The sequence below is a fragment of the Mycteria americana genome, chromosome 8 (assembly GCF_035582795.1).
Source record: "Mycteria americana isolate JAX WOST 10 ecotype Jacksonville Zoo and Gardens chromosome 8, USCA_MyAme_1.0, whole genome shotgun sequence".
Classification (NCBI taxonomy): domain Eukaryota; kingdom Metazoa; phylum Chordata; class Aves; order Ciconiiformes; family Ciconiidae; genus Mycteria; species Mycteria americana.
This window is the reverse complement of record NC_134372.1, coordinates 45,647,222-45,664,020: the sequence shown is the minus strand read 5'-3', so window position 1 is coordinate 45,664,020 and position 16,799 is coordinate 45,647,222. Positions and strand designations below refer to the sequence as shown.

Here is a 16,799-nt window from a genome sequence, read left to right as displayed (position 1 = left end):
TATAGAAGAAAAGGGAGAAAAAATGGCCATAACTCTAAGACAAAGATTTCATAATGCCCCATCCTAGGAAAAAGGGAACTGGTAGCATGTAACCTCATTCAGGTTCAGGTTGCCAAGAGCTCATATTCCAGCAGAGCCCTTCTAATCGGCCAATAAACAATCTTGTTTGCAAAATGACTTCTGATCTGAGAAAATGCTTTGGCATTTCCCAGGCATTCTAGCTTTCCCTGTTGGTGCCTTAGCTTTCTCTGAACATATTTACATACTAGTGACCCTGCTTATTTTAAAGAAACAGGTCTAAACAGAGTGATTCAAAGCCTTTGAAAAATGTGTTCCTTATGAGACCAAACTTACCCCCCGTTACACAGATTATGCTTCCTACATTGCAGTTAAAACCTCATAAAAATTAAAGGCATTTAAGTTTCATGCTGACCCTCTGTACAGGAATGAACTTTACCCAGGATGCATTCCCATTTAACATAGAGAACAGAGTTAACACAGCTGGAGTTTGGAGTTCAACTCATGCATGCTCTGTTTCTTTCAGATTTCTTTCAATTGCCCTCTCATCGGAAATATTACATTAATTTTTGCATAATTAAAAGTCTACATTACATCATGGACTTTATCAAGACCTCAGTAATGTTAAAGAGCTAATGCAAAAATGGTAGAAGAGATCAGAACCATGTTTTTGATTAGGCAGCTAATCAACCTCCAGGTATTTCTTTCCTGGATTTACCATCTATCAAAGGACATTAATTAGATACACAGTTATTAGTTTAGCCTTCATGTAGAACTTAGAAAAACATAAATGGTCTTCATGTACATCACTGGTTGATTTGTCACAGGTAGTTTTCAACACCAAAAGCGTCACAGTGTTTGCACCATATGCCTATAAATTATAATACATTGCACGTTTGTGTAAAATAATAATTTAACAGCTCTGCTCTTCTGTGACCTCGTCAGTGGTCCAAAGCTCTGTCTAGGCTTTGCTGCAAGTGCCAAAATCTAGTGGTCACTGGTTTTTGACTACCCTGGTATTGTGTTCTGAAAAAAAGAAGGGAACCTTTTCACCTCAAATCTCACTGAATTTGAAAGACTGAAACAGCTATCCCCAGACAGATACCATGTGTCCCGATTCCTGCAATTAAGAAATTGAGTTTCAGTATCAGGAATAGCAGTAGGTATGCTTGCGACTAGAGCAAATTAGTAATCTCACTGAACAGTAATAGATTGTGGAAAAGTTTATAAGGAAGAGAGAAGTAAATGAGTTTATCCTGAAAATTTGCAGCTTATAACATTGTATATAATTTGTTTCCCATTTATGTGAGGAAATTATTTCAAAGTTCTTAATGATAGGAAAAACACAGTATGCATTAGTACTGTGTTTGTGAAATGAGCGTCTCATAATTCTACTCAAAGCTCCAGTAGGCTCTCATATATCAATGCCAATATTTAACTTCAGGAGCTAAAATGCCGGCATGTGCTGTGCAATTGGCCAACATTGGCAAGGCAGTGGAGAAAGATGCCAATCTAAACTAATCAGCTTGCACAGGGGAACAAGTTGCTCAGGCTGAAGTTGTTTTCAAAGGGTTTCCAAGAGTGTCTCTCACACTGCTAATTTATTTATTATGAGACAGTACTGGCAGCTCTGAAACAGCGCTGATTTACGCCAAAGTGCCCTTCTGACTTCTGGCAAAGGCCTTGCTCACTGTTGAATCCTTGTTTCTGCTCCACCTCCTCCTTGTCATGTACCCACATATACTCACGGCTTAACGGGATGTTCTTATGAAGTGCAAGACGTATGTGCACGTAAGAAGCACCATCTGAGAGAAAAGAAGTTCCTCAGATCAACTAAAAGACTAGCTATGTTTGCTTAGAAATTCAGAAACATGTACTACGCCGTCCAGTGCCGTGCTATGTTTATCTAAGAAAGCCTCTTCTAATAAAATTCCTGTTCCCTACGGATATGAAGTATCTTACTGGGAGGGGTGGTGGTTTCTAGAGTAAAGCAGTTAAAATGTCCTAGATTATTCTTTTTTTTAATTGAGATGAATTTTAGCTGGGTACTTTGCCAAAGCAATGGCACCTTCATTTGACCAACAGGAAATAAATGCTTGCTTTCAAAACAAAACAATTGCAGAGGTGACTGCCTGCAGTCTGGAAATCTATTTTCTCATGCTGTAATCTGATAAATTTAGCTGAACAGTTGAAAATATTCAGCAAGTGAAATGAATAAGTACAGTTTTGAAATAGTAGCATTGAACAAGTCTCCTAATTTTTCATAGTAGTGCTGAAAATGAAATCCACCAAATGTAACAGCTAGCCAACCTTTTAAAGCAATGTATAACTGCTTAAGCAGTCAGATCTCATCTTCCACAGCAGTACAGCTTAGCTTACTATCTGTTTTTAGTAAGTAGAACATGAACATAAGTAGTCCAGACACATTCAGATCTGTAGGTATACACTAATCCCAGCTTGAAATACTAAAAGAATCATCTCAAAACCCTCTTATTAAGAAAGAATAAAAATGAGAGGGAAGTATTACGCTTAGAAGCTGTGGAAAAGGAGAAGTCAAATTAGAAAATTGCCAGGTTTGGCTATGTTGATATCAACCTGACTATTTCAAAATTTTTCAAGAAGAACTCATAAGCATGGCAGCTTACATAAGTACTAGCCAGTGACATATACAAATTAAGTGTATGGGTAAAGTAAGGCTTTAAGACGTAGTCTGAAATACTCCAAACTTCAATGGCATTTTAAAGGACTTTGTAAGTACCAGCTGCCTAGTAGCGAAGCAAAAGCAACATCATCTAACCTTTAGGCACAACACATCTCCCCCATTCATCTTTAATAGCACATATCACATCTAAAGCTGAATAGCAAGCTGTCCGCATGGAGAGCACATTTTGAGGTGTTTGGATGTTATAGAGTGTGGAAATATCCAAGGACAGAGACAGTTAAAAGAAACAAAAATCCCATGGTGTATTGTGGCCATTAATGACAGAAAAAATATTTGAACTGGTCTTTTATTCAGTTCTAGTTTTTAGTTATAGTCCACTCCAGAACAATTCAGGTGATAACTATCTGAAGTTATATATTTATGTGACTTTAAGAGGTTGTTCAGAAAAGAAATACAAAATATTATATATCAACAGTTACTGTTGAGAACTGTTGAGAAAATGAAAACATAAAATGTTCATTTGAATTCACAACACCGAATGGTCTATCAAACCACTCTCTTTAAATGTTCATTTCATGTCTACAGAATGACCATCAGGAACAATATTACAGCTCTTAGGGAAGGAGCTTTATTCGCTAGTAACATTTTTCTCTTTTGCATTCCAAACACGCATCTTCTAAACTGTCGTATTTTTTCATGTCTATACTTCTGGAACATGTTTGGATGGTTTAAAATGTGTGTAAAATGCCATTTCCCACCTAATTGACTCAATAAAATGTAATGTCATTAAGTACATTTTAAATATGCTGATGTACAATTGGCGGGTATTTCTATTTGTCATGTCTATATGACTAGGTATATAAACATCCTGTCTCCAATTATGTACATACATATGGACTTCTGTGCCATTTCAGGCCCCATTAACTTTAGGTGGGCTCCCAAAGCCAACAAATTTGCAGGACTGAGTACACCTGCAGAGAAATCAGAAGACTGGACACAGAGGTCTGTGTTAAAAGTGAGATTCAAATCAAGACTGTCTCAATCTGAATGCAATCCCTTAACCCCCAAACCATCCTTTCCTTACTAGAGTCGCATCAACCAAAATCTTTAAGGAGACAAACAGCAATGGTATTTTTCTCATACTTGCATTTGAGAATGCATCTATACTCACTGATAATTTAGCAGTAACAATAATAATGTTAATATGGACAAAAGCATCTGTAACAAAGATAGTAAGTATTAGAGTAATAGTGGATAGTGCTGCTGTTAGTATTGGTTTTAGGAAGTGAGATTTATATCACTGGAACTCACTAAATGTGACTAATTTCCAATTACTTGGGTAGCATCATTTAGCTGCTGCTTTAAGTACCCACATGGTATGTGCTCTAATGCAAGAACGTAACTTAAATCTGAATACTGCAAAAAAACCCCCAACAAACCACCTTTCACAGCAAAACTCTCCCCGTCTTGGTAGTTTTTGAAATTCTGGCCAATATAGGGATATTTTACTTCTCAGAAATAGGAAAATTTATCTGGCAAGATTTCCTGGTCTTGCTAAGTAAACTGTTTTTTTTTTTAAATTAACTGCCACTGCTCTGAAAAATAGAAAATTGCTATAGGAGATTAAAAGATGCTAAAACAACCTAAAAGGTAAAAAATAAAAGGTATTGCTTTTAGCAAATTCACCTATTGGGAATGGTTCCTCTGAAGCTTCCTCTTTGGAACTATACAGAACAGGGATGAACTTTTTCTTTTTTTCTTGAGAAAAACAAAAATCCTACTGTAAAAACAAAATCGTGGTGGAGCCCTGAAGAAAATATACTACCTGATTGTCTAAAACTAAGCCAAGTAACTCACAATAAAGGCTGAAAACTGTGAATCTGCAGGTAACAAATCTGCACTTGCAATGGAAAGAGCAATGACCTTAAAGGTCTTTTCCATTTGAAACCTGCTATGATTTATCTTAGTCTTCTGCCATTCAACAATGCATTGCTTCAGTCTTCAGACATTTGATGCTCCTGCACAAATAACATAGGACATACAAGAGATACAGATGCTTCTGTTGCTTTGAAAAATGAACTACGTGAAAGATAACACTGCAGTTTTAACTCTGGCTGTCTACGTTCAGATAAATTCAAATCCACCCATTTAATAGAATTTGAATTTTTATAATGGTTTAATACCAAATACATAATTTTCAAGGCGGGGAAAAAAAAAAAAGACAGACATTTTGTCTATTGACCCTGTAGCTGCATTCCTCAAATCAAAAAAACATTATGGTGGGGGACAGCAGGCGTTAAAACAGGAAAAGTTAGTGGAAATTAATAGGAGGTTAAATTCAAGGGTATCTCTAAGGCTTCTTTGCAATCACAGTACAGACATCTGTGCAGGTCTCTGTTTTTCAACACACCTGAGGCCTTTCACCCTCAGTTTAACAAATTAATTTCCATGTAGAGACCTCCAGCTTATTTAATTTCTTCGTAGCAGTATTTCCCCCCCAGTCTCTCACCTTACTTTCTGTTCATAATAATGGAATACTTTACTTATTTAAGCTCAAGTCAGCTTACAACTTTGTAGTCCACTGGCTAGGTTAACAAAAAAAAAGTTTCTTATCAATGGCTGACAGTCAACTAAGACATCAAATTTTTTTTTCAAGATGAAGTGTTTAAAGTCCAGTCTTTCTGTAACAAGGATGTTTAAGTAAAATATTATGACTGACCTACTAATGGAATTGCTCTGAATTCTGCTTGTTCAGGACATGACTATTGTGCCTTTGCTTCTCATTTTAGTCCATTAATTCAACACATTTGAATCTAACCCGGTCTTTTATGTTGGTAGAATATACAAGGAGATATGAAATGCAATTATGCTATGATTATGCTATTAAGTGAAATAATTATTGTCAAAGCAAAAGTCCAGAATTCAAATACTCCTTTAAATAATAACATAAATAATTTGTAATTGATATAAAGCCTAGTTCTGCCAGCTAGAGTAGTTCTTTCTCAGTCTCCCGTAGGGCCTGGGGCAGTTTTTGTGGCCGAGTTCATTATACACAAATTTGCTTTTATCTTGATCTTTTACTTTTTTAGCTTGTTTTGTTTTCTCAGTCACCTCTTTGTAACTTAAGTCCCAAAAGTTCCCTGATGCATGCCTTTGATTTGGCTTGTTCTGAGAAAGTTCCTTATGGAAACTTACCCTGCCATGTCATTACCAGTGGACCAAAACAGCTTTACTGACCTCAATGTATCTTTAGAAGAGATTGCTGTTAAATGTTTGTTAAACATATATTTACAATGATTTGTCGTGAGGTTGATGATACTTAAGCAAAATTTTCAAGGACAGCTATCCTCCCTTTTAGGTATTGTTCAACCAATGCCTAAATGAAAATACCAGCTACCATTTGTAGGTTGCAATAAGGGGCACGTTTTTTCCTCTCTCTCCATCCCTCATCCTTACGGAATGCTGTAGATAGTCTCTTACTGAAAATGTTCAGGAGCCCTCCAGAGGGAACCTGTTTATAATTCTAGTGTTGTTGAGCACATCACTTTGGTTACATTCATTCTGAACAGAGCTATTTTAGCGGTGTCAGTTGAAAACATGAGATGCCTGAGACAATACAGCAGTAAGGGACAACATGGACAATCTCAGACCCAGCACCAGACATGCGGCATAACATGCTTTCTCTTTCTCCCACTTTTTCTCTTCATCAAGTAGTCCCCCCTGACTAGGAACCCAGATCTATTTTTTGATCTGTTCTTTTTCCTCAATCTGAATTACTAAATTCTAAATTATATCTGAATATTTTGGTCCTATCTTGTCCCTAGTAGTGGCTGACAGAGGACAAGATGCCACTACACTAGGTCTCATCTTAAACATGGTGTCTGCGTTAATGGCAGATAAGATTTACTATTCTTTCCAATATTTGTTAACATTAATTATTATAACTTTGGAAAGTCCTCTACCTGTCCACTGTACATCTTTCCAGCTTGACTTCAGCCATTCCTAGTGGTAATAAGTTAGGTTAAGTACAAAATATGCAAGGATGCTCCTTTTTTCAATCAACTCTGTATTCACCATCTTTTAATTCCACCAAACACCTTCCTGTTTTTTTGTGGAAAATCAGCAATCTGCGTATACTTTGGCATCTTATATTTTCTATTTCTGGCTGACAAGAACTCCTAAATTTTTCTTGTTCCGAGTATATCTACCTTTCCAAGGGTTTCTGGGCAACTCGGCAGTCTGTATCCCATTATCCCTCAATATACTGAACACAGTAGGGCAGCTACAGAATAGGCGAAACTGCTGCTTTTTGCATGCATTACAGTTTTAATCAGACTCTTCAGTTCTATGCTCAGATACTTCAGAAATCTACCACATATGACTTCTTCCATGATTTACAAAGGAGGCACATATTCTAAGTATAGATAATAATTGCACCATTTAAATGATAATACCAAGATGTTTTGTATGGGGAGGAGATTCATGCAGGGCATTTTTACCATGAACAGCTCTTTCACAGGGCTATCTATCCTCACGCCAGATGTCAAATACAAAAAGAAGTACTTTGGCATGAATAACAAAGTTCATTTGACTGAAGGATTTACCTCCTAGGAACAAGAGCCTCATAAAACATAAACACTGGGAGCAAAGTGAGCCACGTAAGGGCTTTTGCAAAAATTAAACCCATAACTTGCCACTAGAAATGGGATATTTCATCTGTTCAATAAGCACTAAAGTTCTCTTTGTTTTTATGGCATCGTAATCTTTGATTACTTTGATAAATATTTGGACTATACAAAACATTGCAATGGAACTAACCGCCGTTATAAAAAAACTACATGTGAAAATGAATTGGGAATGCAATGACACCGGCACATTTTAGAGAAGTTCAAATACAGAACCACATTATTTTAACTGGCTCCCGGCCTCATTCTTTTATGTCTCCATGTAGTCATTTACACCTGAGCAAAATGGTTATGAACGTTGTTATACTTGCTGGCTTTGCACAAGTGTGATTAGCTAGCTGTGCCAGACATGGAATACCACCCTTGCTCTATGTGAACCCAAACCACACAACTGAAGAGTGGCCAATTTTAGCAAAAAAATGTGGTCCTGTGTTGAGGATTAGGTCTCTCTATGCTGAAGTCTGTTTGTGGAATTCATGCTCTCGCTCACAACAGCTGTGTATAAAACAGCCTCTGTCCCAAGAGGGAGATCTTTCCTTCCCCTTCCCTTCAACGCACCCACTATTTCCCTTTGTCTTGGTTTTATTGCTCAGACAACAGACCAGAACATCACACCGCTGGCAGATAACGTGCATAATCTTACTCCGCTCTTTGTTTAAAATTACAGCTCTCTCCATACTTGTTACAGTACTCTGAACAATGTAAGGTTGCAGAGCGGCTCTGGGCGTGCCTGCATTGTTTCACAGTGTAAAGACTATTCAGTGCTGCTTATTCCTTTCCTGTAGGAGAGGGAATCCCTCTGTCATTCAGAGCACCACGCACCATTCAGATGCCAGGGGCCTACATTCTGCCCACAGCTGAGCCACAGCTGGAGAAGATCTGTAGTCAGGAAGAGCAATTCAAGAGGAGCTTTCCAATACCTAGAACTGCTTTTTATAATTTGATGTAAGAAAAATGATCAGATGTCTTTGGGGGCTAGAAAAAAGCAACATGATTACTTTCAAAAGCAAAAAGCTTTTCTCTACCTCTTTGTATTCTGGGCAGATGCATTAATGTAAATAAGGTTCAAGTGCAAATCAGCTCAGATAAGAAAGTGATTCCAGTGGTGAAAGTCATGCTTAGTATAGCACCAGCAACATTTATGAAGAGGTGACAAGAATATATTTGAATCAATGGGCTGCATATTTATATCACTGATGGGACAGTATCATGTAGTGTCAAATACTTTTAACATATTACTTTTAACAGCTGAAGTCTGCGTTTGGTTCCAGCAGACTAAACCCAGAATAACTGAACCAAAGCCAGTGGAGATACTTCAGATGTCACTGATTGGAACAAAGAGCGTGAATTTGCACTTAGCATATATATAGTCCTTTTCATCTTCAAAGAGCATCACAAACATTAGCTGGTTCTAATTCTCTCACAATGACCTTCGTGCTAACATTTTGAGATAAAAGTAATATACTATAAGAAAAAAACTGACACGATGTGTAATCAAGCATACACCAAGCCTCAGATGTGTAAACTATCTCTGCCTTGACCTCTGTCTCTGCCTCATGGTAGATTTTATCTCATCAAGAGTATAAGGCCTTTCACCCATGGCTCAGGTATTAATTCACCATACAATGTATTTTACTAACCTAAGATGATGGTAATAATCCTTGACTAACAGATTTACCATCATAGTTACAGGATACAGCTATTCCTTTTTAATAGATAAGGAACTCAAAATAATACTGCATCAAAAAATTTACTGGAAGCTGTCACAGGACAAGCCAGGGACACATCTAGGTCAGATGCCGGGATTCATGGCTTTGAATTCCTACGCTTCAGCCATTCTCCGATTTTTTTTTTACTCCTTGCAATTCAAATTAGGAATTTGAATGTTCACATGCCATCCTTGACAGTAAGTTCAATCACTCAGTGAATTCCTTTGTTTCTGTCATACAATTGGCATCGTTGTGTTTTTATGACTGTTTATTAACTTTTTGTAGCAGAACTTTGGGTTCCCATGCAGAGAGATCTGGAAATTCAGATAATTTTCAGCCAACTGACCTTTAGGCTTATGTTATATATTTGGTCCACCAGGAACCCAAGATGTGTTTCTCTTCCACAGAAATGAACATTATCAATGTATAAATGTAAAACCTTGATGTGGTACTTACAACATTTTGTAAGTCTCTTTTAGAAAGCTTTCTCAGAAGCAGCAGAAGCTTCCTTTATGTACCAGTTCTCTCTGCCCTCCAAGCCAGACTTGCAATTTGATTATCAATTCTGGGTGGCTCTAAGCCCAGAATCTTGAATAAGTTCCTCATGTTCCAGTTTGCTTGCGCACTTTATACAGAGGAATAGATTGAAGCAGACAGTACTCATTTTCATGGTGACCCAGAACAGCTATTGTTACAAGAACACCTTTAATCTCCTGTTTCTGTTTTTGAATTGAATTCAAGTGGGGAGAGATGAAAGAAAGCGTCTCACAAATCTGCTGCTACAGCTGGTACTTCTTAGTTTATCATATGCTAGCTCTAATTCTCTTTGATTCTGCTTAAAATTATTGCTTCTATTTCTTAATTTGACAACCAGGCATTCGTTGCTATTTTTTTACTATGAAAAAACCCTCCCCTCCCTCTTTCTTATAGCTATTTCCTCAGGAAAAAAACCCCAAACTTACTGCATTATTATATCAATGTATGAATTTAACTTCTCCCTTGTAGGTTTTCTTATGGAGCATACAAATGAGCAGCTAAATAATACTTCATTACTTACAGTTCAGGAAAAGACTTACAAAATAAACTGAAGAGTGAAAGAAGGATAAGGGTCATGCTGATATGAAGGGCATCAGTTGCACTGCAGTCCATTTTGGATTTCTTGCAGGAACACACTTGTAATTTCAGTTCTGTGTTGTTAGTCAGAGGCGGTTTTCCAGAATCTGTCACTGAGATTGGGATGTTGTAATTGGCCTTTTTCAGGTTTTGAAGCAGGATAACCTGGGCATGAGTATCTGCAAAGGATAAAGTGAGAATTAGCCAAATAGTGGATCTTTGGAAGGGAAGAGGAATCTCCAAACAATAGCAGACATGCCACAGTTACTTATGGAAATTAAGAAGAAAATGAGAACACTAAGGAAAAGATTAAAGAACTGAATTGGAGGTAAGAAGAACCAGTACAGAAATCCTTTCATGGGCTGAGAGCTAATTGAAAACTTATCCCAAAACCCACCAAAAGAAAGACTTTTAAGAGCCCTTTTTGTTTAAATACATTATTTGGTCTGCAAGATATTGACAGAATTTGTCTGTAGAAACTAATATACTAATGAAATGCTAAGGCACATCATCCCCAAAGCAACACAAAAGGGAAGAATATATCTATTTGCCAAAGGAAAAAACCTTTCTTGCAAGGAAGTACAGGCAAAGCTGCTTAACTGCTTCCCCAGTTTGACTGAGAAGGCAGTGAGGGGAAGTAATGCCCCTTCAAAGCCACAGACCTGTTCCACCTGAGCAACACTGGGTCATAACCGTTATTGGTACCCAGGTGAGTGTGCTAACTCTTTTAGGGGGTTTAGCAGCGTGGTGGTTTGATGTTTGGAGAACAGCAAAGAAAATTACTCCTCCACTTTGTCCTGCAGGCAGGTACAGATATCACATCCATCTTTAGTTTTTCTAAGAAGAATACAAAATGAACTGCTAAAAGATTCAATAGTGACAGAGAGAAATAATACATGCTAGAAAACAAATAGAAATAATCTACATTAAAAAGAAATGTAGTTACTTTGTGCCCACACAATTTGCCATATGAAACTTCTGCAATTGCATAGCATGTACTTTGATCCTCTTACCAATAATGTATGGTACCAGTGCATTTGGGTATTTTATTTGTGAAGAGTTCAAATACTTAAAATCAGGAAGTTTTTCAAGTACGTTGCTAAAGCCCATGCAAAAGTTTCATGCTGTCCTATAGCAACGCCTTGTGCATCTCATGCAAACAAATTTCTTGCCATGAAATATGGTAATCTTTACAAAACTGTAAGTCATTAGTAGCCTTTCTTTAATGCAAAGCTCAAAAAGTTTGATCAACATAATAAGAAGGGGAAAAAAGTTCAGATTTCAGAGAAATGCAGACAGACTAGTAGTATGTCCCTCCAGGCAACTGGTCGAAGCAAAACCAGCACAGGATAAAGCAGCAGCAATGGGTCCATCCTGCAAGGCTTCCATGCACAGCTGCTCCTGAATTCACATAATGAGCAGCCTCAGGGTGAGTATACCAACATGTAGAGGTGGGAGGACTAAATGCATAAGAAAAAAAAGTAATAGACTTACTGTTAATCTTGGTGATTCTCCACAATTTTTCTGGGCCAGATTGCTTACTCAGTTCAAATTTGAATGGATCTGTGTTGGGATGAAGGTCTTTGTCTGATGCTCCTAGTACCACTACCCTGAGATCTTTTGCATCGTCACAAACTTTTGCCAGTGTTGGATAAAGGGATGGGACATTGTCATTGACATCCTCCAAGGTGATGTGTAAAGTTCCTGTACCTGTAGCAGGAGGGTTACCTATATGAAAAAACAAACATATGCTTATTAAATCATACTTCCATAAACACTTGCTCTTATTTGTACCTGCATGCTTTCAAAGGGAAATAATTTTTATAGTTCTTACCTCTGTTATATGAAAATTATTGCTTTAAAAAACTCCTGAGTCATTATTCTAAATTCAGTGCTGTATTTTCAGAATGCAGCCTGTCTGATTCTCTACAGTATGGATAATTATTCTAAGGAAACCTCTGGGAGAGGAATATTTTGAAGTTAAAATGAGATTAGGACATGAATAGGTATCTGGAAAAGAATCTCTTCATAAACACATACTGAGAGAAACGTAGTAGGAAACATACCCTAGACAGACAGCACAGTATTAGAAGAATCGAGAACAAGTAAGAGGAAAAACGACAGCAGAGAGGAATCAATTTGTGTGGTGGGTGCCCATAAACAGAACAGGAGCAGATCATTCCCCAACAACCCTCAGGGCCACATTTAGTTATGCCAGCAGAAGTGAAACCTGTCAACATGCAACGCTGGAAAATGAGATCTTGTGTGTTTAGCCAGAGCCAGCCTGTGTTAGCCATGGAGTTTCAAGCTTTCTCAAGTTATTTGCCAGCCTGCCTCAGTCCTGACCTGAAAGAACCAGCTTCAGAGGTGAGGATGTCGTTTATTCACCATGGTACCGCTACAAGCCTTCGCGCCAAGGCTGTGACTGACAAACCAGCCGTGGCGCTGGAGGTGTTTGTATCGGAGACGTCTGCCCACTGGGAGCCGGACTGAGACTAGCACCTCATTTCACGGAGGTCACAGAGGAGCTGACAACTGGTAATAACTTTCAGTCGCTACAGATGTGTGCCATGGTTGAGGCAGTAACCTACTCCTTTGAGTCTACAGCTCAATATCTTATTACAGATCCCTTTGCCATCCCATTTAAACCGATGTCAAAGTTTTCTAAATGCACGTTACTTCCTTCCTTGTGTACCGTACTTAATTTCTCATTTGAAATGCTGCACTTCTGGGTTGTTTGTGTTACTCATTTTTCTGGTTTAGTACACACGATCTATGATCTCTGCACTTCCCTTAGCTATAAACCCTTAGCAGGTAGAAAGGATTCAAGAGGTTGCACTTAACCTGTAAAGCACTAGAGCAATGTGTCACGGTAGTTTTAAGTTTAGCACTGAAAGAGGTACACTTTAGCATAATTACCCTGCCTATAGCAGCCCAATAAACTATGGAATTATTGCTGCACTGTGAGTGCATCCTAAGGGAGAAGTAAATACCCTGTGGTCTGGATCTGATAAACTACTAACTGTAGCAGAATGCAATTAGTCCTTTCAATAACAAATGTTACTAATGGTGACACTTCATCTGTTTCATGCACACATAAATGCATAACAAAGGCAGACTTTTCATAGTTCTTTAGCTTCCACACACCCCCCTGCCCCCGTCTTGCACTTTGTCATCCAGAGGGTTAGGGTTGAGTTCTTTTTAATGAAAAAGAAATTATTTTTCACTTTTTATTGGACTAATTGAATTTGCAGAAAGACTCCAATACATTTTTTGTTCTTGATATATTATTAAGTAAAGTCATACAGCAGAATGGATGAAAAGACATTCGAGTATTTGAAATATGATCATAAAAGCCAGCCTTTCATGCACTTAATTAAACTGCTGTCTTTAATTTTGAATGCATTATTTCCACACTGGACTGATAATGTCTTATGCACTGCCCTTCTTATCTTTCTCTGAAGTCAGTAATATTAAAATCTGCCTTTTGAAATTAAGAAGCCAACAGCATTATGAATGTACTGTTATTTTGTCAAACGCAGATATGGCTGCCTTTTCTCTGCCATGCTAATGTTTCATTGTCTTTGTATGGCTTATGGGCCAGTCAACTATTACGCACAACTAGAGAGAAAGGAAATTGCTTCTGTCCATTTCTGTGACTTATTCTCTGGTTGGTTTATTTATAATGATTTAAACAAAATCCTTTGGTGATTTATGAAGACCTCCACAAGAAAAATAAGCAAATGTCAAGGTCATAAACTGAAGCTTGTTAACATGCATGCCATAAAAAAATAAAACAAAAAATGAATCAAGGAAAAATGGTCACAACATATCCATTGGGAATACATGACTTTTATAAATTTGACAGTATTATGCCTTTGAAATAATCCAAAAATCCCATGATCTCCAGACAGCTTTGGCTTTGAAAGGAAAGATTTCCATAGCATATTTTAATTCTGAAATAAAACTTCTCTTAATTTGTATTGTAAAACCTTGCAGCTGAAAGCAGAATTAATGCGTAAACCAAGACATAAAGGGCTCTGTCCAACAACCCTTGGGAGCAGCTTTTCAAAAGAGCTCAGCTCCCATTTTTGTCACTGAACTGAATTGGCCGTTCCTCCTGAGGCTGAACACTTTAAACCTTTAGGTGCCTTTAGAGCCATTTCGGATAGAGATAATTTCAAATTCCTGCTAAGGCTCCCACAAGTGGCATAGCTGTGAATATACTATGACAAACACACGAATGAAACAGCATTACTCACGCGTGTAAAAGCTACTGAAACAGAGACTGAAGGATGGCTAATTTCATACTGAAAGAAAGTGAAAGCTTGGTATTGAATCCTGATTTTAATAATCTAGAGCAAGACGGAGAACCTTAACAAGTAATCCTCAGTGGGACCAAAATGTAAGATCTTTAAAGTTAGTTAAGGTCTGTGGGACTGTAACTTTGATCAGCAACACTAAAAAAAGTACAGATTCATCTTAGAACATGCTGCAATTAAAAATGTATGATACGCTTATCTGAATTGGATCAGGACTGGTAATGTCTTTGTATCCTGGCATTCGACTGCATACAAAGCTTCCAATAGCAGTCTTCAGTTAGGCAATAGCTACTGCTGTTGTAAGATGCAACAAGTGAAAAATAGACTAACAAAAGTAATTCTATTTCATGAGTTAGAGAGTGCCACAGAATATGATGGGGTCTATTTTCTGGGAACTAGAATCTGTAATGCAAGGGACTGTTACCGGAAGATGTAGATGTTAAATTGGTCTAGTGCTGTCAGCATAAATGACCATGTTGCTACCTTTATTTTAAAAAAATAGTTTCAAAAGAAATATTATAGAAACAGATACTTTGTATACTTCTGTGTACTTGAATTTTAATGAAAAGCCATGCAGAATCATATTAGAATTATTAGTGTAAAGCCTTAAATTATAAGAGCTCTGTAGAAACACACGGCCAAGAAATTTGAAAACTGGCATTCAGTTTTGGTTCAAAAAGTTCCCATAGGAACCATGATGGCATTTAGACATCTAACTACTCAAATGAGACTGCCAATCAGGTAGTTAGTGTCTTAAAAGATACCAATTACGCATGATGATGGCCATGCACTAAGATGACATTTCTCTTAAGTACCAAGACTTGCATAAAATGGCATGTCTAACAAGCAATCATATGGCTGAATGGCTGATGATGCATTTAATCCGAGCATAACGTTTTTATGGACATGAAGAGCCATTTCATGTTCCACTTTCTAGTTTTTCTACAGAAATGTGATGCTGTTGTGTACAGATTACTAATATGGCTGAGATGTGCTCCATGAAATTAAAGACAGTATCTGGACTACTTTGCAACTGAATTAAGACATTCCTAATCAGTGTACATTCCAATATCAACAGCTTTCATTTATATGAAATGACAGCAAAAATACGGAGTTAGGAATCACCACAACAGCAGGTGAATTTTCTCATATGCCTCGCCCCATAAGCAGCCAAACACCCCTAAAAAGTCAGTGAAAGTTGAGGACTTAATTTTTGGGGGTATCCAAAGAAAAACTCATAGTGTGACTGAGGGTTGCCTACGCAGCATCTTATTTCTTTGCACGATGTAAACACATCTGCACTTCTATCTCGTCTTCCTACCGTTAGTGTCATAAAAGACTGACGGAAGGATCCACACTGCATGAATAAGTCCACAGTCATGTCTCGATGTCTCACCACATCTCGTGCAAGCATATCTACAGAAGCTTTAAAATAGTCAATGCAGATGCTAATAACTATGTAGCCTCAAATCATTAATATGAAAGTTGTTTTTATATATTTTAACTCAAAGTGTGACTTTCATGGAGTGTTTTGAGTTCATACAATTTTTTCACTTAATGCAAAGGAAGCCTTGGGGAACACAACGCTGGCTACACTGGTATCTGGCCCACGTCAACCTTCTATTTTCACATTCAGGAGTGTTTTTCTCCACTAACTGAGCCCTATCAACAACAGCAACAGCGGAAGAAACAATTTAGGCACTTCACTGTTGGAATCACAATGGTTATCATGTTTAGACACTATATTCTCTTCTAGGAGTACAGCTGAGCATGATGGTAGTTAAAAGTAGCCGTCCATCTACACTAAATTGCCAGTATGTACTTACAGAAGCCAGTCAGAAACATTGTTCTAAACTGTAGAATATTTTCAAGATGGAAGAGTTGTTTAAATGCATCTCAAAGAGAAAAAAAGTAATGAAGATTTAATCCTTTTCTTCCAGCTTTCCCTTTCCAATTTGCAGCAAATCTTAAGATTAGCCTAAATGACCCTGATTACATCTTCCAAGCATTCAAAAACATAGTCAGAAGTTACAAAATGAACAGATTTGGATATTTGAAATTATGGTGAGTTTAGATCGTCCTTGAAAATGAAGATACATATTCCTTAAAGCAGTGGAAAGGTTCTTAAGAACATATCCAAGTAAAACAATTGCTTGAACATTGCTGCTTAAAACATAAAATCATATTCTTTGGTCAACAGACCACCCAAAATCAAAGAATTAAACTGATGTTGTCCATCCTACCTTGAGCTTTCTGAGTTCTGAAATTTTTAAATCCCTCTTTGGAATAG

General features: G+C 37.5%; 1 protein-coding gene across 2 annotated transcripts in view; it reads right to left on the bottom strand.

Moving 5' to 3' along the window:
* CDH13 (cadherin 13) overlaps positions 1–16,799 on the bottom strand; it is a 520,188-nt gene that overhangs the window by 11,417 nt on the left and 491,972 nt on the right. The window contains exons 12-13 of one of the 2 annotated variants that reach the window (XM_075510905.1): positions 11,682–11,915; positions 10,151–10,366 (exon numbers count right to left, since the gene is read on the bottom strand). In XM_075510905.1, the coding sequence (XP_075367020.1) occupies positions 10,151–10,366; positions 11,682–11,915 (450 nt within the window). Of the gene's footprint in view, positions 1–10,127; positions 10,367–11,681; positions 11,916–16,799 lie in introns of those variants that run through there. The other variant, XM_075510904.1, reaches the window with a different exon arrangement.